Raw genomic sequence first — 23,905 nt, 5'->3', positions numbered from 1 at the left:
ATTTTTCATAGCTGGATTTATGCTTGATTCAACGATCTATATGCTAAGTGACTTTAAAAAAAAACAATAAAAAAAAAACAACATTGTACCTAACCATTTTCAGACTAATGTCCGAAGAAAAACTTCAGACAAACTATTATTCAAGACCACCTTAAAAATGACAAAGAAGTCTTGCTGCACTGAAGCAAAATATAAAGAACTGAGTCGTGTCCAAGCACACAGTGAGTCGAGGTTAAATCATAATAGAAAGAGTTCATTCTGTCATAAAAGGAGCTTTCTTTTCCTCTAAGAGTGTTAACAGACACAAAAACACACTCAAATACACACAGTGCATTTCTTTATTTCAGACCAAAAACAATGTTGAACAACCGTCTGTATGTGCATGAAACAACACTACACATGAACATGACTGCAAGCTGGAGGCCACAGAGACAAACAGAGCTACAGGAATTTCTCATATTTACACATTAGCCACTCTGCTGTTCAGCTCCTGTGCTGCATGCCCCTAAACTGCTGCTATATTTCCTTGTGATGCAGCTTGCACAAAAAGATTCGTTTTTTCTTTATATAGTCTATGTGAAGGCAATTTTTCCATCAGCAGTAAATGACAGCTGGAGAAAGAATGAAACAAACAAGGGTGTTAGGACCACCGAGTCTGTGGAGACAGTCTTACGTCAGTGCCATTTTTTCTTGTTTTACCGAGCATGTTCCATGAGTCCTGGAATGTGAATTCATTAGAAGACAAGCTGGTGGTAAAGATTGGCTGGCTATGTTTCCTGGTTTCCATATATTTGAAATGTCTTGTTGTATTAGAGGTCCAGCAGATGGGCATAGCTGAGCCGACGAGTAATGAGGGACGGTAGTCATTATCTGTCCGGGATGTCCTGGCTGTGTAAAGCCCACACTTGTGTATTTAATATCACTGTCCGAGCCGCTGCTGACAAGCCCCGTACCGCTGCAGGGCACCCAACAAGTCCTCATACGAGATATTTCTGTGGGATGGCAGGGAGCTGAGGGCACAGAGTAGGTTACACATTGAACATAGTGCGCTTCAAAGTGAATTCAGTTAATGACATCAATTTCAAAATTCAAACAAACTTTCATACTTTATTGTCATTATTAAATGTGGTCCATCGAAACGTGCAAATTCTGAGATGTAAAGAAGCTTACATGAACTCTGTGAGCCTGATGTGCCAGGGGAGGAAGCCCAGTGTGCTGTTCACAGGACCAAACTTCACCACCAACTCAGGGTCTGGAATATTCTTTGATTCTGAAACAAGCACAAAGAAAGCGAACATGTTATCAAGACAATCTTTTTTCTCCTATTTACTGAGAATCTGCATGTTCTGACTATAGAATGAACTCAAATCTGAGAGTGGCTCCCATTACTCCCAGTACTTGTGTAGCTGTCACCCGAGATCCACAGCCACACAGGTTAAAGAAAATTTAGGTAATATACATCCACTCTCACTGGATAATACACTTCTCCACAGTTATGGTCATTTTTGGTGCCATAAATGTGTCCAATCCCCGGAATTTTAGAAAACTTGAGTCATTATTTAAGTTAAATTGATTTTCTAGAGGTTGTTTGTTTTGCATTTATTTGTCTCCAATTGGCTGAACTGTTGCATTGGATAGTCTAATTAAATACAGAAGCCTAACCAGTGGACTGGAATTCTACTGGGGCAATATGTTGTGTAATACCTCTGTTACAAGATGATTTATTTCTTAAAATAGTTTAATGGTTTTTGGATATTATTTTGTGTCAAATAACAAAAAGACATTTTGACTGCTACATCTGTGCTTCTTTGTTCTTTCCAACACTCATAAATTACATGGCACACATTCACTTTTCTCCTCTAAGTATTTTTTTGGACATATCCATACGACACTTTTCCTAGGCCTCTTTACACAAGAGGTTCAACAGTGGGGAAAAATGCCCAGGAGAAACATTTTACAGCACTTCAATGTCATGTCCATCTCTTGCATGTAAAAGTACAATCCCATGACATGGCGCAGCTAACCTGGATCCTCTACAGGTTACGCTCCTTCTTTAAGCTGTCCAATAATGATTCAATCCTATTCAGTTTTATTTATACAGCACCAAATCACAACAACAGTTGCCTCACGGCACTTATATTGTAAGGTGACCCTAAAATAATGCAATGCAATAATAAATAAAGAAAACCAAAAACGCCAACAATCATATAACGCCCCCCCCCCCAAAATGAGCAAGCGCTTTGGCAACAGTGGGAAAGAAAAAAAACATTTTTAATATTAAGAAACCTCCAGCAGAACCAGGCTCAGGGAGGGGCGGCCATTTGCGTAACCAGCTGGGAGTGAGTGGATAAAGACAGAATAAAATACTTAATACACGTCTTAATTACTTTTAAAACACACAGTACACACATCCACTGGATCTTGAAATTCTTTTGCTTTCAACAGTAATGAGTTAATGAACTCCATGACACACTTCTAATGATTAGGGAAAAGAAGCCTTCTAAGACTCTTTCTTAATAAGCACACGCAGCTTCAGTAACCCCCTCTAGCTTTATTAAGGGCTACCAAGGTGTTCCCAGGTTGGTGAGCAACAATCTCTCAAGTGTGTTCTGAAAAACATCAAAGTATCTTTACACATGCACACAGGCATAAAGTGCTACCTCTGAGAAGCAGGTCTAGCATGGAAACATTAATGTCTTTGAAGCTCCTTTCCTTGTTTTCCACAGAGCGGCAGAGCTGCTGTGCTACATGGACAATGCTCTGCTTCCCATCGTCAGGAGACAGCACCCTCACTGTGGGCCTGCAGGACACAACTGCAACAAAGGACACATAAAAACACATTAAATTAAATATGACTACTAATGGTATTCTTCTGCAAATACACACCCAAATTTTCAACTTTGTAAAATTTTTTTTTTTTAATACTGTAACCTCACTTGCACACCTGATGTAGACTACTGGAGCACACTGGTGAAGTATGGGTTGAGGGATTTTAGATTACACCTGGGAAACATATTGTTGGGTAAACTGAGAAACTACTGGGTCAATATAATGATGCTTCGGCTTCAGTCAGACATTACCTCAGTGGAACAAGCCAATTAGTGACATTATTTATTTATGTTACCATCTATGTTCATTTCGTTGACTAATAATTTTTTTCCACAAAGGAACTACTTAAAGAAAACTAAAATATGTGGATAAATACTACGATGAAATGAACTGACACTTTCTGACTCACCTATTCTTAAATGTAACCATTCACACCAACCATGTAACTTCACTGTATGAATTTGTGGCATTTATTACCAATCCAAGTCTGAATAAAAAGCTCTGACCAGCCAGACCAGTGGACTCGTAGCTCAAAACATGACTGGTCAACTGGGTATCTGAAATTATTTCTCTTCCTCAGATGTGACAGCAACTTTACCAAGAACAGCTGAAACTGCCCCATGAAATTTTACCTGCTACTTCTATCTGTAGAGAATCTGATGAACCCAGAATTTCCATTATTTTATTGTCTTAATTCGAAACTTCAGGACCAGCTCATCATGGTTTAACATTGACTTAATTTTTTTTTCTTGACACTGTGTGAGGACAAAAAGTTCAGCCTGTACATACATTACATGAAAAGTTTGAACTTGAGAGTAAGTGGCTCAGGTGTGTGTTTTTGCACAATTACGTAACTACTCATTTAATTGTCTTTCTTTTATTTATTTTTTTGCTGTGTTCAGTGGTTGTAGAAATGGTTTATATTAGCATTTAGCTGAGATTCTGAGGTTTCTATGGATATCAGACATGTTGATATTTGCATCAAAGAATTGACGTTAAACTACAGTTTAACCCCTTTGCCCCCAGAACCGGGGGCTCTCCAAAGTAAAGGGTGTAAGGGTCTGAAGTTTGAAGTTTTATAAGTGGATTCCATCTAACCTAATGAAGAACAATACAGAAAACAAAAATGAGGTTGTAGGCACTTCCAACAAGTGGACACAGAAATTTTGGAATGTAACTACTTATATGTAACAGTCACAGAATTTAATTACAAGAAAAACATTGATCTGGAAATATACAATTAAAATACAGTTACTAATCAAAATGTTGGTATTACAAGTTTAAAAGTTCTTGTTGGTAAAAAGCTTCCAAGTACATCTGAGTCTGTAATTGTATGAACTTAAAATCAAAGATATCATGCCAGGTTCTTACCATTGTGCTGGTGTTGGTCACTACCACTGCTCAGGAACTCCACACTGTGCATAGATCCATCAACACCCAGCAGATCCTGTTGCTGCCTTTTTATTTCCTCGAGTAGACGAGAATTGTTCTTCTGAAAAACACCTGGGTTGAGGAAAAGCACATCATTCAGTTCAGGTTGATCAAAATCACCAAGTAGACCTAAGACAGAAACAGTAATTGTGAAGAAACATGACTTTTGGATTGATAGAATCTATTTTCTTTAAAACAAAGCAAATAAATCCAAAATTAGGGGCAACTGTGGCTCAGTCAGTAGGGTGCGTGGTCTACCACTTGGAAGGTCAATAGATAGATTGGAGAAACCAGGTATCAATGTGCAAAATACTGAATCCCCTAATGCAGGGGTGGCCAACCCGCGGCTCTCGAGCCGCATGCGGCTCTTTGCCTGGTTTCATGCGGCTCTTACGTTCATATCAAAGTTTGTGTTTTGATTTTTTTTATGTTGTTGTTTTAAAATGTGCGCGTTCACTTCGCTTGAGTTCAATACGGTATTTTCATCAAATGCGCATGTGTGTGAGATGAAAATACCGCAAAGTTTCCCAGTAGGAGCAAGTTCGCCCTTAAAATGGCAGGAAAAAAATGCACAGCAAAAAGAAAATATGAAGATGAACACAGGACGTTTTTAACAGAGTGGGAGAGTTTATATTTTTTTGTTGAACGCAATGGTAAGCCATTCTGCCTTATATGTCAGACGTCATTAGCGCATTTCAAAGCTTCAAATCTTCAGCGCCACTTCAGCTCACTCCATGCTAACATCGACCAGGAATTTCCAAAAGGGACTGAACTTCGCAAGCACGAGTTGGCCACTTTGAAAAGTCAGGCAGAAAAGCAGATACAGTTTTTCCAAAAATTTACGAAGCGGTCAGAGACCATAACGCTCGCATCCTATCAGCTGGCTTGGAACATTGCACGGGCTAAAAAGCCATACAATGAAGGGGAGTTCGTTAAAAAATGCCTCAGTGATGTTGTTGAAATCTTGTCTCCTGAAAACGACAAATTAAAACGCATGGTATCAGACGTCCAACTGTCCCGCCACACTGTTGAACACAGAATATCGGACATTAACACGGCTATTGAATCACAGTTGCACTCTGACCTTCAAGCATGTGAGTATTTTAGTGTCGCATTGGATGAGAGTTGTGATATACAAGACAAGCCTCAGTTGGCAATATTTGCACGGTCTGTTTCAAACGATTGTGTGATCAAAGAAGAACTCCTGGATATTGTGCCATTAAAAGACAGAACCCGTGGCATAGATGTGAAAGAAACCATGATGGCTGCATTTGAAAAAGCAAATCTGCCCATAACGAAATTAACTGCAATAGCCACGGATGGAGCACCAGCCATGATGGGATCTGTGAACGGGCTTGTGGGGCTGTGCAAAGCTGACCAAACTATTCCTGACTTTTGGAATTTCCACTGCATCATCCACATGGAGCAACTCGTGTCTAAATCATTGAATTTAGATAACGTCATGAAGCCTGTGATGGAAATCGTCAACTATATCCGCACACATGCGCTTAACCACAGGCAATTCAAGAATCTCATCGCTGAGCTGGACCAAGGGCTTCCAGGTGACCTGCCGCTGCACTGCACTGTGAGGTGGCTGTCAAAAGGCCAGGTACTCTCTCGCTTCTTTGAGCTTTTGGATGCCGTGAAACTGTTTATGGAAAAGAAGGACAAGGACTATCCCGAGCTCTCGGACCTCAAGTGGATTATGGATCTGGCCTTTTTGGTCGACATGCTGTGTCACTTGGACAGACTGAACCTGACCCTGCAGGGTAAGTTAAAAATGCTCCCTGACCTGGTGCAAAGTGTGTTTGCGTTTGTCAACAAACTGAAGCTGTTCAAGACACATATTCAAAAGGGAGATTTAACGCATTTTCCCACTCTGCTAAAAGCCAGCGGGCAAGTCGCCAGTGCTGCCCTGAGTAAGCAAAGAGCCAGATATGCAACGCTGATTGAAAACTTGCACGAAAGCTTCGTGACCCGGTTCCATGATCTACAATTGAAAAGGCCACAGATTACGTTCCTCGCCGACCCATTTAATGCAGAGACCGGCTGTTTGAAAGTCCCGCTAGTCACAGATGAAGCTGCGGCTGAGTTGGAGATGATCGATCTTTGTGAAGAGGACCAATTGAAACCTGCTTTAAGGGAAGGGACCATTGAGTTCTGGAAAAGTGTGCCAATGGAAAAATACCCCAATGTCAAACGGGCTGCGCTTAAGATACTGTCAATGTTTGGGTCAACATACGTCTGCGAGTCTGTGTTTTCTACCCTAAAACATGTGAAATCAAAGCATCGATCTGTTCTGACTGACACACATGTGAAAGAATTGCTTCGAGTGACAACAACGGAATACAAGCCAGATTTAAAGAGGATTGTTCAAGGCAAGGAATGCCAGAAGTCCCACTAAACAACATGCATTATAAAAGTAAATGCTATTGTAGATTATTATATTTTTGTTTGTGGACTTGGTTGAACTGAGAGTTTGTGTGTGTGAGACAGTGCACACAATGTTCATTGTTGAAAATGACTGGCCTGTGGTTTTAGTACTGTAGGAGTCCATTTCTGTCATTATCATGTTGGTGTGTGACATTTACAATAAATCTGGCTGAGCAGAGATGTGTGTATTTTGTGTGTGTGTGTGTGTGTGTGTGTGTGTGTGTGTGTGTGTGTGTGTGTGTGAGTGTGTGAGTGAGTGTGTGAGTGAGTGTGTGAGTGAGTGAGTGAGAGAGAGAGAGAGAGAGAGGAAAGGATGGGTGATGTTCATGTGTGCCCATGCGTATGATGTGGCTCTTTGCGGTAACACAGTAAAAAAAAAAAAGTGGCTCTTGGTCTCTGACTGGTTGGCCACCCCTGCCCTAATGCATTCATCTACATGTGTTTAAATTTAAATATGATCAACCTATCTCTAATGATCGGCTATGTACCACAGGCCTTCAAGCTGGCTGTAGTTAAACCTTTACTTAAAAAGCCATCTCTAGACCCAGCCGTCTTAGCTAATTATAGGCCAATCTCCAACCTTCCTTTCATATAAAAAACCATTGAAGAAGTAGTTGTCAAACAGCTAACTGATCATCTGCAGAGGAATGGCTTATTTGAAGAGTTTCAGTCAGGTTTCAGAGCTCATCACAGCACAGAAACTGCTAGACCTCAGTGCAGCGTTCGATACTGTTGACCATAATATTCTATTAGAGCAATTAGAACATGCTGTAGGTATTACAGGTACTGCACTGCAGTGGTTTGTATCATATCTATCTAGTAGACTCCAATTTGTTCATGTAAATGTTGAGTCTTCTTCACATGGTGAGGTTAATTAGGGAGTTACACGGGGTTCAGTGCTAGGACCAATTCTGTTTACATTACACATGCTTACCTTAGGCAGTATCATCAGAAGACATAGTGTACATTTTAACTGGTATGCTGATAACACACAGCTCCATCTATGAAGCCAGATAACACACACCAAATAGTTAAACTGCAGGAATGTCTTAAAGACATAAAGACCTGGATGGCCGCTAACTTTCTGCTTCTTAATTCAGATAAAACTGAGGTTATTGTTCTCGGCCCTGAAAATTCTAGAAATATGGTATCTAACCAGATTCTTACTCTGGATGGCATTACCTTGGCCTCTAGAAACACTGTGAGGCACCTTGGAGTCATTTTTCACCAGGACATGTCCTTCAACGCACATATTAAACAAATATGTAGGACTGCTTTCTTCCATTTGCACAACATCTCTAAAATTAGAAATATCCTGTCTCATAGTGATGCTGAAAAACTAGTTCATGCATTTATTACTCCTAGCCTGGACTACTGTAATTCATTATTATCAGGAAGTCCTAAAAACTCCATGAAAAGCCTTCAACTAATCCAATGCTGCAGCAAGAGTACTGACAGGGACTAGAAAGAGAGAGCATATTTCTCCTGTATTGGCTTCCCTTCACTGGCTCCCTGTTAAATCCAGAATTGAATTCAAAATCCTGCCATTAGAGCATTTCACTCTCACGCTCCCGGCTTACATGTTGTTCCTAGAGTATTTAAAAGTAGAATGGGAGGGAGAGCCTTCAGTTTTCAGGCCCCTCTTCTGTGCAACCAGCTTCCAGTTTGGATTCGGGAGACAGACACTATCTCTACTTTTAAGATTTAAGATAAAGCATATAGTTAGGGCTGGATCAGGTGACCCTGAATCCTCCCTTAGTTATGCTGGCATAGGCTGCTAGGGGACTCCCATGATGCATTGGGTTTTCCTTTTCAGTCACCTTTTTCACACACTATGTGTTAATAGACCTCTCTGCATTGAATCATACTTGTTTTTAATCTCTGGCTCTCTTCCACAGCATGTCTTTTATCCTGTCTTCCTTCTCTCACCCCAACCGGTCGTGGCAGATGGCCCCGCCCCTCCCTGAGCCTGGTTCTGCTGGAGGTTTCTTCCTGTTAAAAGGGAGTTTTTCCTTCCCATTGTCGCCAAAGTGCTTGCTCATAGGGGGTCATATGATTGTTGGGTTTTTCTCTATATGTATTATTGTAAGGGTCTACCTTACAATATAAAGTGCCTTGAGGCGACTGCTATTGTGATAAAATTGAATTGAAAATTGAATGTGTGTGAAAGTTAGATAAAAGTACTGTATTTACGTCTGTGTGATTCAGTAATCAGACAGACACAATGTGGCATGTTGTATGAAGTGCTTTAACTGAGGGATAGGTAGAAAACTGCTAAATAAAAAACCGTCACCATAGTGGAGACTTTACATCATTTGGCAATGACAAAAACTACAATCTGAGAGACCCTAAGGTGAGGAGCTTGGTCATTAGAGAGGGATGGAATAGAGCCGCTGCTCCTCCATATCAAAAGGGGCCAACTGAGGTAGTTTGGGAATGTAAAATAACTTCAGTCAGAAGGCACTCTCCCTAATTCAGTCAAAACATTAATATCAGTTAGCTTTACGAGATTTGTCATTTAGGGAGAAGGGGACAATAATTTCAACAATTTGAGGCTAAAATGCTCAGCTGCAGTATAACCTCCGCTTAAAGTTAAAAAGCAGAAACATAACTGTAACAGGGGAAAAAAAGCAACAAAATGAAGTCTTGATGGATGCTCAATCATCCAGGTAAGTGAATCCCAAAAGTTGATTCTGTTCATTTGGATGTAGCGTTTTCACTCAGAGAAACGTTTCGTCACTCATCCATGTTTCCCCAATCTTATAAACAGTGCATTTGCACAATAACGTTTTATAAGGTTAGTGAAAATCTGCAGTCAGCTGAGGTCACTGTCAAGTTACTTGGATGAGTGATGAAACGTTTCTCCTACTGAAAATGTGACGGCCAAATGAACAGAATCAACCAAAAAAATGAAAAGATGAATACAAGTTTAATAGTTAAATATTGCGTTGTTTTAACGTTTGAATAGTGTCTGTAGCTGAAAGTATGTTGAAACAAAATTAGGACTTGGAAGTGGTGAAAAAAGACAGATTTAATTTGCATTTAATGTAAACAATTAAACAGGGTATTGCTAATCTGAAAAGGAAAAGATTCGCTACATCTTCAGCCTAAGCATTAAAGGGGAAATTTATACAGAGAATGAATGTAATACAATGTAATCTTAAAAGCCTCAAAGTTGGAAACAATATCTTTAAAATGCATATTAGAAACAATGTACATCTAATAAAATAAAATAAAAATGCTTAAGAGTCAGAAGAATACTGAATATTTAAAGCTCACACGCATTAATACTCTTTAAGACTGGAATTATGATTTTCTTTTTTCCACTTAAGAATCTGTGTGTGTGTGTGTGTAAGAGAGAGATATAAAATATGGGTTCAGTGACATCTGCAAATCATTGCATTCACATCGGATGAACTTGTCCAAATAATATCCAAACTACACTAAACTACGTGTATAGTTTTTTTTAAAACAACAAATTTAAAGCTATTTTTGATGAAGCTGTGATTTATTATTTTATGAACTTCACTGTATAAAAGCGCAAGCAGCAAACTCAGCTGATAGGAGTAACATGCTTACCGTGATTATCATACACGCTAACATAGGATATGCCGACAGCCATACACCACACCACCACGTTTGCTATGTCCGGATAACTGGGCTCTTCTTCCGCAACCAACAGGCCGATATGGACCGGTATCTTCTTCAGGGACTTTCCGTCAGACAGACACCGTGACCGGCCACCGCCGGTGCTCTTTTCAGTTATCGGTTTAACATTAGCATCTGGGCCATGATTCAGATTATTCTGAAAGTCTGGAAATCCAACTAGAGATATCGGCAACAGCAGGACGGTCGCTGCTCGCTCCCACAGCCGGCCCTTCCAGCTCTGGATGCGGACGTGGAGCCAAGAGAAGAGCGCTCTGTTGACGTGAACGAGAATCAGTAATAGCCGCCATAACAAACTGTACATAAGCGCCATTCGTGTCCGCATTTCGTGTAGGGGGAAAACCCAGGATAAAGTACAAGAACACGACCACTTTATTCTGATATATTATCCGCGTAAATGAGCTCAGCAGTGCTTATGGCTCATCATGACTGCAGCCATCTTGTTTTCTGGTTGGCAACCTCTGAACTCCGAACCCCGCGTGTGATACACGTAGCTCTCGGATTGGACAAGGTAAGCGAGACGCTGCTGCGTATGCGTTTGACTACAGAGAACCGAACAGAGTAGAGATGTGTCGTTCGCGAACGAAATGGCTCTTAGAGCCGGGTCTTTGACGTGAACGACGTAATTTATATTTAATTGTATTGTGGTTTCCAGTGTTTTGTGTTGTTTCACTTTAAATTTGTAAAAGGAAAAAGCTGAAAATTTAAATAGTTAAAAGTTGAAATGTGAATAGTTGGTTTTTGTATTATATGATTTATTTATTACATTTTATGTGGAGTGAATAAATAAAAGTATATTTACGGTGGCCCCTAGAGACAAAGCACGTAAAAACTGCAAAACACGTAAAAACTCCAAAACATGTAAAAACTGCAAAACACGTAAAAACTCCAAAACATGTACAAACTCAGAAGCACACAAAAACTCAAAACACGTACAAAATACAACAGAAGTGTGCCAGGATGCTAGGACGCAGTGTTGAGCTTTGTTACCTAGTGGCTACACCAGCCAGCAAGTACCAAAGACCGGATTTGGTGTGTGGTAGTAACAGGTAAATGAACATTTTTTTTTTAAATTATTTGAATATATATGAGTGCTTGTGTATAAATGCACAAACAATACACACATGCTTTCAACTGTGTCATTTAAGTGATCTAGGTAGCTCTGTTTTGGAAGTTCAGTTAATGCTAGATATGTGTTTTGGAGTTTGTACGTGCTTTGTCTCTAGGGGCCACCGCATATATTTATATATGTTTATATATAAATATATGCGGTTTATATTTATATATAAACATATATATAAATAAAACAACTTCTTTTTTTTACATTAGTAATTCCTTTTGTGCATAATTTTATATTATTGTTAATAATAAATTAATTAAAGCAACAAAACAACCTGAAGCGCCGGTTCGGAGCCAAAAGAGCCGGCTCTTTTTATTGAGTCGAGCCGAAAGAGCCGGTTCTCTAAAAAGAGACGGAAATCCCATCACTACAGTGTGGTCTGTTGTTCATTAATGTAAGTCATGGAATTTAAATTGTGTGGACTGGACTCAGTTTTCAACTCATGCAAGTTTAGATAATAAACAACGTCTATTTTTCAAAGTCACCCTATTCAAAAATTGGATAACTTCAGGGTCAGCTTTGAAGTTATCTGGATAAGTCAAAAATCCTGTTTCATAGGCCTCTATACTGTGAAGAAAGGCTTTAAGCTTATGTGGGTAACTTCAGGGTTGACCCTGGGTTTTACTTTACAATCACTGTACATTTTCTATACACACGAAGAAACAGTGATATTTCTATATGATTGTTTAATGTCATTTCACTGTACTTACGGAGAGAACTTTGTACCCACACTGAGGCTACTACTGGCTACCCTCACATATTCAGTTTTTTCACCGAATACATCATCTAGTAAACGACTTCATTGTGTATGCCAAATTTTGCTAGTTTTGGTCATGAGTTATTTAAAAATGAATCTGTTCTGTCACGCACAAAGAAATTACTTGATCAACAACTTATAAACAAAGTAACCTTGAGAGCTTAAGTACAACCTGATATCAGATTGCACGCCTAACTTAACCTTTCATACAACTCATAACATGGACGACACAACAGCTCCCCAAAAATGAAGCCAAAACGTCTCTATCGCCCCCTGGTGTCTGGCTGCAGTATAGGTCATAAATCCCACCTCCTCCATGTTAGCGGATGGGACTGGGGTAAGACTAAAATAAAAATTTCTCCAAAGATTCTTTCGTTAACTATCAATAGTTCTCATCATTTATATTCAAGGGGTCTCCTTTCCCATGTTTGATTCTTTGACTGGCAGCTGCAGTCACGGTGAAACTTGTGTTTGGGAACGGCAGATAGAGCAGGCAGATTAAGTTAAAATTTACGTTTAATTTTCCCACAAATTAATTCTTTTTTTTTAGCACCGACTCTGTATTTTTATTTTTATTTTTACAGAGTTTGATTCAAATATTCAGGTTAAAAAACGAATCTGAATTCATGTTAATGGTCACAAAGTTACATGTGCAGCACTCTGGACAGCTTACATCCTTTAGGAGAAATAATTTGTAGCATTATTATTTGTTTTTCAGTACTCGGGCAGCAGCTTTAACACTGCTGTATGTCTGACCACAATGCAGGAACAGACTGAACCAGGACTACAAACCTGCTCCATCTTCTCATCTCTGGAGATTTCCATTTACAAAGCACCAACAACTCAAAGGTAAATATTATATTGGAAAATCTGTTTATATATGTTGTTTATATAGTATGTATGATATATAAGGCTTTGTCCTTTTTTAAATAAACAGCTCGTATGTCAGCAGAACTTTTCCATTTTTCCATTAATAGAAAAATGATCAACATTATTCATTTCCTGAAAACTGATAGTGAGCAGTTATTCATTTAACAGTATTTATTTATAAGAAACAATATTTTTATTATATACAAGGACCAATGCATTGTCATTTTAAAATCACAGTACATGTTCATTTAAAAGACAATCCAATGACAATCAGAAAATAAAAAGAGACAGAAATACAAGTTAACATTTAGAATTTGTTTTATTGAATTGGAAAATATTCTGAAATTGCTGAGCAATTTGATTTAAACAGGGCCCAATAAGAAAAGCTGATTGAAAGAGCTTTATATTATAAAGACCCTACAATGCAAGAGAGAAAACCCCAACAATCTGATGATCCCCTATGAGCAAGCACTTGGCAACAGTGGGCAGGGAAAAAAAACCCTTTTAATGGGAGGAAACCTGCGGCAGAACCAGGCTCAGGCGGGCGGCCATCTGCCGAGACCGGTTGGGGGATTATAATCCAGTTATAATCAAATTTCTCTCTTGCGACGACATTTTTGATGTTTGATGTATTTAGGTATTCATCTGCAAGGAAAAAGATGACTGTTTTTCCTTCAAGATGAATACTAAGTTGATGTTAAAAAAACACCACTTCAAGTTGTGCGGTGATGGCTTTGGCCAACAGTGAAAAACTTGACTATGCCATTTGGCTTCTTTTTTGCGTCTGACGTTCAGTCAAGCTATGTGCAATGGTTTTTACAGCTGTGGATTTCTGTAACTCCAGAGCAACCTGAACATATTCGACACTCCCAAAGAAATTGCGCAAGTCTCTAAGAATGTACTTTTCCACATTTTTTAGGTTTTGTGGCATTATAGTGAGTTTTTTTTTTTATCCCTGAGTTCGCCCCATACTTCTTCCAAAAGCCAGGTGTGGATCTTTGGTGTGCATACACAAGTGCACTTAATCTTTAATTTTTTAGCTATGCGGCTAAATAATTTATGAAGGACTATTTTAATGTAAGCTTTATTTACACGATCATCTAGTACAAACGGCTCAGGTTTTGGTTGGGACGTTCGTCATCTTTTGTCATCATCTAAGATGAGCTCTGTAAATTTTCTATAGGGTCCTCTTGTTTATTTATTTATTTCTATTAGTGTTATATCAGTTATTGCATTATACGTGTTGCATGTCAAAATGACAGGCAGCAGTGTGTGTGTGAATATCAATCCCAGCGAACAGCAACATCACGGGGCGCGAAATTTCGCTATCCGACTGAGGTAAGTGAACGAACCAAGAGTGGAGTGACACCGCATTTTCCCATCATTCAGCGGGGCGTCATGGCGGACACTAGAGAAAAAGCGCTGCAGGACTACAGGAAGAAATTGCTGGAACACAAAGAAGTTGATGGGCGACTAAAAGAATGTAAAGGAACATTTAACACTGATATTTGCGTTCGTGCTAGAAATTCGTGTTGTTTAGTTGACTGGTTACTTGTAGATGGACAGGCAGCATTGACTAGCATACCAGCTAGCTAGTGCTTTGTCATGCAGTTAGCTTCTTGGTGGAAATGTATGGAGGCTACCGGGTCTCGCTACCAGCTTAGGAGCATAAACACGACAGTGATACAGTTCGTCCGTTCATTGGATAATTCATATTTTAAGGCTGGTTAATCTAAGAATGTGAGGTCATTATTTGTTAACGTTATCAAGAGCTATAAGTAGAGCTAACGTCTGACTTTTCACGTTGATGCGAGCATTAGCTATAACAAACTGTTCCAATTAGCTCTTAGTGTGTGTATGAAACATGTTGACTGTCCGTTGTTTTCCAGTGAGAGAGCAGCTGCGAGAACAGACCAAACAGTACGAGAAATCAGAGAATGATCTCAAGGCTCTCCAAAGCGTCGGTCAGGTAAATATACCGTGTGGAAATTAATCATTTGGCTTCAACTAAAGACTGAAGGTTAACGTTGTACATCAGTGCAGTCACACTCAAGCAATGCAAAGAGAAGACTGTTCACTTGTTATCTGATGACAGAAATCTGAAGCCAGTGACAGTAATTAGATGTGCGATATTTCTGGCTGTCAACAGACAGAAACAAGCAGTTTCCACCAATGCGCTAGAGTGCTAAACACTTTCAGCTGACTAAGCTGCTTTGTGCTACAGGTGAGAAACTAACAGCAGACAATATGAAAAGAGTGATTTTTCTTTTCTCCTTTTCCCCTTTGTGTCCCAGTTAAATAACTAATAGTGAGGCTATAGTACATGAAGCTAATTTCAACACAAACAGAAGGGACCTGATGTCTTTTTTTTTATTAGCTAACTATTTGTCTTCCCTGCAGATTGTTGGAGAAGTGCTCAAACAACTCACTGAGGAGAAATGTAAGTCTTCCCATATATTATAGCAGAGGTAGAAAAGGCTGATTGATTTTATACTTCTCTTTAGTCTTCTACTGTCAGGCTCATTATGCAACACCTATGTTGAAGCCTGGTAATCAATGGAAATAACAAATGTGAATCTGTGACATGTGTTACAGTGTTAAACTCAGGTGTGTTTGTTTTTTGACTGAAGTCATCTGTGTTTCTAAATTACAGTCATTGTAAAGGCTACCAATGGACCCCGATATGTGGTTGGATGTCGCAGGCAGGTAAGGGTTGATCACATTCTAGTGTTTGTGCTGTCTTGTAATGCAGAATTTTCTTTAGGGTTTGGAAGCCCTCTGTAGTCACATCTGAGAGCTTTGAGTGCTAAGTCATTTGATTTTCATCATTTATCAATGATGAGGAAATAAAAATAGGTTTACAAAAGACTCTGTACCAATGACCAGATCTGTTTCTTTGTGTACAATGTTGTAAATCAGCTGGAAGTACTCCATTATTCAGCACTGAGTTATGTAATTTTTAGAATCAGCAGTGGCAGTCTAACTTTATTCTTGTATATTGGGTCAATACAGCTAAAGAAGAAACACACTTCACAATGTTTACATTGTGACATATTAAAAATGATTTGTTTAATTTTCACTAATCAAACTTTCTCAACAAATGCTGACCTGACTGTATAAAATGGAAACTTCCAGTTGGACAAATCCCAGCTGAAGCCGGGGACCAGAGTGGCTCTGGACATGACTACGCTTACTATTATGAGGTAAGGTGGATATGATTATTATTTTGAATTGGTTCACCAGAATCATGTCTCACAGCACTAAGAAAAAGGTTTATAGAGGCACACCAGGTAAGACCCCAGGTGCAGGCTGTGTAAAGAAGCAGTGAGATCAGCACATAACAGCAGGGTGCAAGATGCTAGCAGGCAGGGCATACATGGAACACCATAGCCAAGTGGCTGGAATAGTATACAGAAACATCTGTGCCAAGTGTGACCTGAAGTCCAGAGGTCAAAACGGAATACAACCTAGAGGATGGTGGTGGCTAACCAACAGTATTACTATTACCATAGTAGTGGACAAGCAGAGGAAGGAGGCCGTAGTGATAACAACATCAGGAAGAAGGAACAGAACAAGCTCAAGAAGTAATAAGGGCTGAGAGAGGTGCTCAAGAAGATGTGGAGGGTGAAGGCAACAGTGGTCCTAGAGCACGTGGTAATCGGAGCACTCAAGCTAGTGACCCCCAAACCTGGCGAGTGGCCCGAGCAGATCCCAGGAAATGTGGAGCTTCCTGAAAACCCAAATTAGGAACACAGCATCTTTTATCAGGTTGTTATTCACAATAAGCTACAATAGTAATTCAGCCAGGAAACAAGAGAGAGCTGCTTTGATGACACAGGAAAGCTCTGACTGAAAGTTCAACAAAGTGCTCTCCTGCTTTGCAGTACGGCCCTCAGCACTGATTAATAAACAATAGATTTATCACAGCACACAGGTTTGTTTACTTTTACATCTCTGAATTAATAAGTCTGCTGCAGTGGGGAAACTCCATATGGGTTTGCTTTATTGTCATTATATGACATAATGAAATCACAGTTGCAGCTTCCTTTAAATATCAATATAAATTAAATAATTTTCATACTAGTTGTGGGGGCTTTCATCGGCCTGTAGGGCTTGACTGAAGACATTAAGCTGAACAGATGATGAGCTGGGTGGGAGGAGTCAGGATATTTTTGGCTCTTCTGCATCTGGAATTGGCGATCTCCTCCAGGAAGGGCCAGAGAGCATCTGACGATCCTCTGTGCTGTGTTTATCACGCTCTGCTGCTTCCACTGTACCACACTGAGATGCAGTAAGTAAGGACACAAGCAGCTTCTGATTCAGTTTCTTTTTACTGAGGATTGGCACAAAGTGCAGACCCTGCATCGCCTTCACTGCCATCGCCCGTGTATTCTCCAACCATGAGAGATAATTTATTATAATTTATGATTGCAACTCCCAGAAATCGTCTCTACCCAGTCTCCATAGAGGGTATAATCCCCTGCAGTCTTACGGAAGGCGACGAGGACCTTCCTGGTTTTGAGGTGTTTAGAAGCAGGTTGTTGGCTTCACACCACTCTGTCAGCAGCCTCATTCCCCTTTGTGATTAGGGATGGGTACTGGTATCCGGTGCCATTATTTCGGTGCTTTTTTTTTTTTTTCCTGAGATGGAAAGAATTTTTTGGGATTCTAGCCAATCATTTTACCTTTCCAAGGACAGTAGGCGGGCCGAGGTACGTACATTCTTTTAGAGCAGAGCTACAGATTAAAAATGTCCAAGGCAAAGTGGTCAAAAGTCTTGCTGTACTTCACAGCAAAATATGCAAACTCAGCAGCCTTCAACAAGTGCTTTAAGGTGATGCTGTGCAAAGGAGGTAACACCTCGAATCTGATGAAACACCTGGCGACGCATAGGGTTTTTTTAAAAGCCGAGAAATGCACCGTATTTGATAGCTTGCTGCGAGACCTCACACCGAGCACATCTACTGCGGGTGTGGTGCCTGTTATCGGACCCGGAGTTAGCAACATCCCCCAAAAACCAAAAGAGTAGAGTCCTGGCCCCTAGCCCTGCCAGTGTAGCAGAAATGATGACGGATGATGACGGCAGCGGCAGCCGTTCTTCTCTGGGCGAGTAGCTTAATGTTGTTCGTGTGTAATTTACATTAAGTAGGTTAACCATGTTATTACATTAATGCACGTAAGGTGAACTAGCAAACATCATCATAGCTACATGCGGCTGTCTTCTTGTTTGATGGCAGATACTCCCTTCACCCTGGCCAAAAAGGCTAAAATGACCAAAGAAAAAGTGGAAAACAGTTAAACATGAGAGGTTTAGGATAAAGTTTGTGTTCTCCATTCTTTAAGCACCGGCACCGTTTCAAAAGTACCGGGTTGGCACCGGTATCGGATAAAACCTAAACGATACCCATCCCTATTTGTGCTGAACCCCATCGGGGTGGTGTCGTCTGCAAACTTAATAAAAAGGAAGCTTCCTGAACTTGGCTTATGTGATGATGCCAGTGTATGTGTGGCCTGTTTTTTCACAGGTACCTGCCCAGGGAGGTGGACCCTCTGGTGTACAACATGTCCCATGAGGACCCTGGCAGCGTCTCCTATTCTGAGATCGGAGGCTTGTCTGAACAGATCCGTGAGCTGAGAGAGGTACAACAAAAATGAAGTCCTCCTCAACTCTCGTGTGCTCTGCATTATTTATCTCAGTGTGACTGGCTCCAGTGTTTTATTACATTTTGTTTGTATGATTTCACCTTCACTAGTCATTGTTTTACATTATATATTTAAACGAGTCTACAATAATGGGGCTGCTGCTGTTTTCCTGCAGGTGATTGAGCTCCCACTGACCAACCCTGAGCTTTTCCAGAGAGTTGGCATCATTCCTCCTAAAGGCTGTCTGCTGTATGGGCCCCCAGGTAACTGTCATTTCCTGGTGTTTTCACATTACAGCGCCAAATCGCAGCAATAATTGCCTCAAGGTGCTTTATGTTGTAAGGTAGACCCTACAATAAGATAAGATAAGATAACCTTTATTAGTCCCACACGTGGGAAATTTGTTTTGTCACAGCAGGAAGTGGACAGTGCAAAAGTTATGACGCAAAAATTAGAATACAATAAGAATAAATACAGTACACAGCTGTACAGAATAGAATAAAATAATATACTATATACAGTAGAATAAAATCGAATAAAAATATACAATAAGATAAAAATAGAATAATACAATGCTTTATTCTCTTGAAAACATTCATAAACCTATGAATATTTCTTCCTAATGGCCAATGGCATGAGGAAGAGTACATCTAACAGCTAGGATCAAGTTAGAATACAATGTTTTCACAGCTTGCCAAGAAATCCTGTGATTTCACTCATTTTAGTCCAAAGAGTCTTCTGTGTTTCTTCTTGTCTTTGTGTTAAAGTGAGGCTGAATAAGCTGAATTTTACTCATTTGTCACTAGTGTTTCAACTGCACCTGATTTTAATCACAATTAGAGTTCTTCATTGTTTTTCATATGCAAAAAGTGACTTTGAACATACAGTTCTAGTTAGCCTTGGGTTGTCAGTGCAAGCCAAAGTGCTGTACACATTAAAGGCTACACGCTCTAATCACACCTCAATGCAGTGTGTAGCAAATTGTTGCCTAAGCTGAAAATGTCAGCCTTGTCTTGGTTTCAATACACCTTCTTGAACTGATGTAATCACACCAATTTTCACTTAACGCATGGTGTGAATACGCCAATAGGCTTCATCATACATCCATGATATGTTTGTTTTATGGGTGCAACAATTTTTTCCCCCACTGATTCTTCGTTGGGAGCATAATGTAATCAATCAGCCGTAAAAGCCTGGTGGGGGTGTTGGTGTCAGGAAGACAGGCGGGTGGCATGGACACCCAAGTCTGTGAATGTGATAAATCGAGTAGAACACAATGTAGTATTTTTGAAATCCGTACAACCAGTACTTCTAATGGTCAGTGATGATTTGTTGTGAAACAGGCACTGGAAAAACTCTTCTTGCTAGAGCTGTGGCCAGTCAACTGGACTGCAATTTCCTGAAGGTGAGTCTCAGCAGCTCCATCAGAGTGTACTGCCACACTCGGACACAGTCACTCAGCTTATTGTGTGTCTGTGTGGCTGCTGTAGGTGGTGTCCAGCTCCATTGTGGACAAGTACATTGGTGAGAGTGCCAGGCTGATCAGAGAAATGTTCAACTATGCCAGGGACCACCAGCCATGCATCATCTTCATGGATGAGATTGATGCCATTGGTAAGTCAGCGTCAGCTCTACAGAGAACGATAGGAAATGCTTTATCCCATATTTGGGAAATTCTTTTGTTAAAGTAGTAAAGCCGTATTTCCAAAATTCAGATCATACTTAAAGTTAAGACGTACTGAAAACAGGAGCTGTCTTTTTATTTGCCTGCTTGTCACCAGTTTGAATTAAATTGAAGTACTTTGTAAAGACATGTCACAGGTGTGAGCTTCAATACTGACACAGCAAGCACAAAGTTCATTCAAAAAAGAGTTGTGTACTGAGCATTTATTTACAGTGAAATTGTTAGAAGGGTGCTTGAGATACTTGTGTTTTTCCCTGTAGGTGGCCGACGTTTCTCAGAGGGAACCTCAGCTGACAGAGAGATTCAGAGGACTTTGATGGAGGTAACAGAAGCACCAAAACACCACTCAGCAGCACTCTTTGTTGTTTGAATATAAACAGCAAATATGGAACAGTGTGATCGCCTGTTTTGCGTCATGCTTTCATGTTGCAGCCAGAAGGTGCTCAATCCACCCAATACCCCAAGTGTCCAGCTTAGGTGCCGTTATAAAAACTAAAAAACATTTCATTGGACTTCATTTTCCATTCTACAGAATTGTATTGTACTTGGAGGGTGTCCTTAGCTGTATCAGTCCCTGCCAATAATAACTGCCAGTTATCAGTTTATAGTAACTCTGCAGTCACGTAGTGACTATCTACAGTAAGAAACATACTAAACCAAATGAATTTGAAAGCAAAGTACAAATGAAAGTATAATTGAGCCTTAGTGAGTAAGGATGCACGTTTTTACCCTGCACGAGAAATAAGCTCACACACAAAATCTCCATCAAATTGATGCAAAGCTTTTAAAGTGGACTGGTTTTTATACAGCGTGCCTCATTCGCCCATACATACAAGCACTTTCTATGTTTAAATACTTTCTATATTCTATATACTGGGGCTAGTGTCTCGCCTGCTTTCCCCCCTGAGCTACAGCATCTCCACTTTTGTTCTGCCATGTGTGACATGAATCAGAAGTACTCCAAATTTCTGGGCTTGTACTCACTATGCTATCCACATACCACACATTCCCATTTTTCTATACAGGAGACAAGTTTACCTGAAAGTAAAATTGTGTGGTTACAGTGTTGTAAGAGAGAATGTCTGTTTCTCTGAGTCTGTGAGATTAAAAATGCTTTTGGCTGCTCACAAGCAGCACATCAACTCACCCTAGATGCCCTTCCTGACGCAGCCACCCAACCCACCCCACCCATCTGTTGTTATTATAACAGATGTTAACACAAAGACATTAACAGCACAACACGCTTTTTCAATCGTCTGTACTGGGTCTGTTTAGGCAATAAGACATCACGTCAGTATGTCGGTTGTTCATTTGAAGCAGACCTTTCCAAACATTTGTTGTTTTTAACTTGACTCTTGTAGTCACCAGTAACATGGTTGCCGTTGCAGTGGACAAGTGCTTAATCACACAGAATACATGACGTCTGTGTGTTTTCAGCTGTTGAATCAGATGGACGGCTTCGACACATTGCACAGAGTCAAGATGATCATGGCCACCAACAGACCTGACACTCTCGACCCTGCCCTGCTGCGGCCTGGCAGACTGGACCGCAAAATTCGTAAGAACTTCTCCTGTTCAGCTTCTCTGTCAGCGCTATGTGAGCCCACGCAGGAAAACCACTTTCCTTTGTCTCTTCCTCAGACATTGAACTGCCCAATGAGCAGGCTCGTCTTGACATCCTTAAGATTCACTCCAGTCCTATCACCAAGCACGGAGAAATAGGTGAGTAGACGAGCTTCACCTCAGTCCTGCTGCACTTATCCAAATGTCAAACGGACTCTGTGTTACTTTGGTAGTTTGCTCATTTAAGGTGCTCTGCCTGGAAGTTTCAGCATGTTAACTTGACAAAAATCCCTCAGATGAACAACAGGTTGCTTTCCTCTTTGCTGCCTACTCATGACTTGTACATATCTCTGTTCTTTGAAGGCTTTTGTTAATGTATTTGTTGCAGAATAATCGACACGTGACCTCCGTTTTCATGGATCTAACTGTATGATTACTTTCAGATTTTGAAGCCATTGTGAAGCTGTCAGATGGTTTCAATGGAGCTGACCTGAGAAACGTGTGCACAGAAGCAGGTCAGATGATCATTCCTTATCAGATCTATGATGAGCTCTGAGAAGCTCTTCTCTCACATGGCTCTGTGTATGTTTTCAGGGTTATTTGCCATCCGCTCAGATCGTGAGTACGTAACTCAGGAGGACTTTATGAAGGCCGTGAGGAAGGTGGCGGACTCAAAGAAGCTCGAGTCTAAGCTGGACTACAAACCTGTATAACTTGTCTGTCCTTTTCTTTATTTTTTATTCCTCTGTCATGGATTTGCTGTGTTAAAGTTTGTTTGTTGGGAAGCGGTATTAAAAGGAAAAAGGAAAAAAAATCCCTCCACCTTTAAGATTGCCAAAAGTGACTTTCATAGTGACGTTACCTGCTGTTTCCACTTATTAGTCGAACCTGCCTCAGTGTTTACACCACATGAAAGAGGCTCTGTCTTATAATCTACACTTGTATAAAACGGCTTTATGTCCACAAATACAACTGTTGCCGAAGCTGTGTTTTATTTCCATCGTTCAGTTTTCTTCTTAATTATTCACAACTGAAATGGAAATTTGACAAAAACATGCTCCTGTTAACTAATCACATCCACAGATGACCACAGAGGTGTTCAGTTTATGTTTTAGTCTGCTTTTAAACTTTTTCAACCAGTCTCTGATTTTTATCTAGAAGGGTGATATTAACCTTTGAAATGCATATTTTAAGATGGCAGCAACTGGGACATAATAATATGGACTAAACTTTATGGATCCATGGTGAAGGTCCTACTTGATTTAATTTAGTGTTATTTATATAGCGCCAAAGCACAACAACAGTTGGCTCTTTAATATTGATTATAAAGACCTCACAATAATACAAAAAACCCAACAGTCAGATGACCCGCTATGAACAAGCACAAAAATAGGAAGGAACAACTCCCTTTTAACAGGAAGAAACCTCCAGCAGACCATCTGCTACCACTAGTTGAGGGTGAAGGGAAAGGAGGCGCGCCAGAGAATAATAACTAATGAGTAACTAATGCAGAGTGTTGTATAAACACACAGTAATTGAAGAAGAAACACTTGGTACATCATGGGAAGCAGCTGAGACCAATTGGAGTGTAAATGGATCCAGTCCTAACTCTATGCTTTATTTCTAAAAGTAGAGAGGGTGTCTATGGAGGGCCAGGAGGGACAATTCATGAATTAATTTTATCAGTCAGCCTCACCAATCACAGTCAGGGGGCGGGGTTAACGCTGGTCGAGTCAACACCATTGCTTTGGCCTTTCAGCGGGCGTTTCTCAGCGCCAACAACAAACAGAAACTAACTAAACTATCGAGTCTTTCTCTCGTGATGTTCGTATGTGTCATGCTCATTTCAGTCACCAATTCTGAATTATAACTAACATTAAAAACATGTTAAAGGAGGAGAGAGAGCAAA

General features: G+C 40.2%; 2 protein-coding genes across 2 annotated transcripts; one reads left to right on the top strand and one right to left on the bottom strand.

Annotated features, from left to right (window-relative positions):
* Positions 1-320: 320 nt before the first annotated feature.
* On the bottom strand, positions 321-11,595 carry nus1 (NUS1 dehydrodolichyl diphosphate synthase subunit). Its single transcript, XM_026143006.2, has 5 exons — positions 10,273-11,595; positions 4,201-4,332; positions 2,661-2,813; positions 1,171-1,270; positions 321-1,010 (listed from the first exon to the last, which is right to left on the bottom strand). Exons 1-5 carry the CDS (start codon positions 10,682-10,684, stop codon positions 920-922), a joined length of 888 nt encoding a protein of 295 aa, XP_025998791.1. The 5' UTR covers positions 10,685-11,595; the 3' UTR covers positions 321-919.
* Positions 11,596-14,430: 2,835 nt separating this feature from the next.
* psmc6 (proteasome 26S subunit, ATPase 6) lies at positions 14,431-22,968 on the top strand. Its single transcript, XM_026194721.2, has 14 exons — positions 14,431-14,589; positions 14,996-15,075; positions 15,507-15,546; positions 15,760-15,812; positions 16,242-16,309; positions 18,632-18,746; positions 18,925-19,012; positions 20,093-20,154; positions 20,240-20,363; positions 20,694-20,755; positions 21,871-21,991; positions 22,075-22,155; positions 22,440-22,511; positions 22,591-22,968. The coding sequence occupies exons 1-14, from the start codon at positions 14,505-14,507 to the stop codon at positions 22,707-22,709; spliced, it is 1,170 nt and encodes a 389-aa protein (XP_026050506.1). The 5' UTR covers positions 14,431-14,504; the 3' UTR covers positions 22,710-22,968.
* Positions 22,969-23,905: the final 937 nt, after the last annotated feature.

The sequence above is a fragment of the Astatotilapia calliptera genome, chromosome 15 (genome assembly GCF_964374335.1).
Source record: "Astatotilapia calliptera chromosome 15, fAstCal68.1, whole genome shotgun sequence".
NCBI lineage: Eukaryota > Metazoa > Chordata > Actinopteri > Cichliformes > Cichlidae > Astatotilapia > Astatotilapia calliptera.
This window is presented reverse-complemented; position numbering and strand designations above follow the sequence as displayed.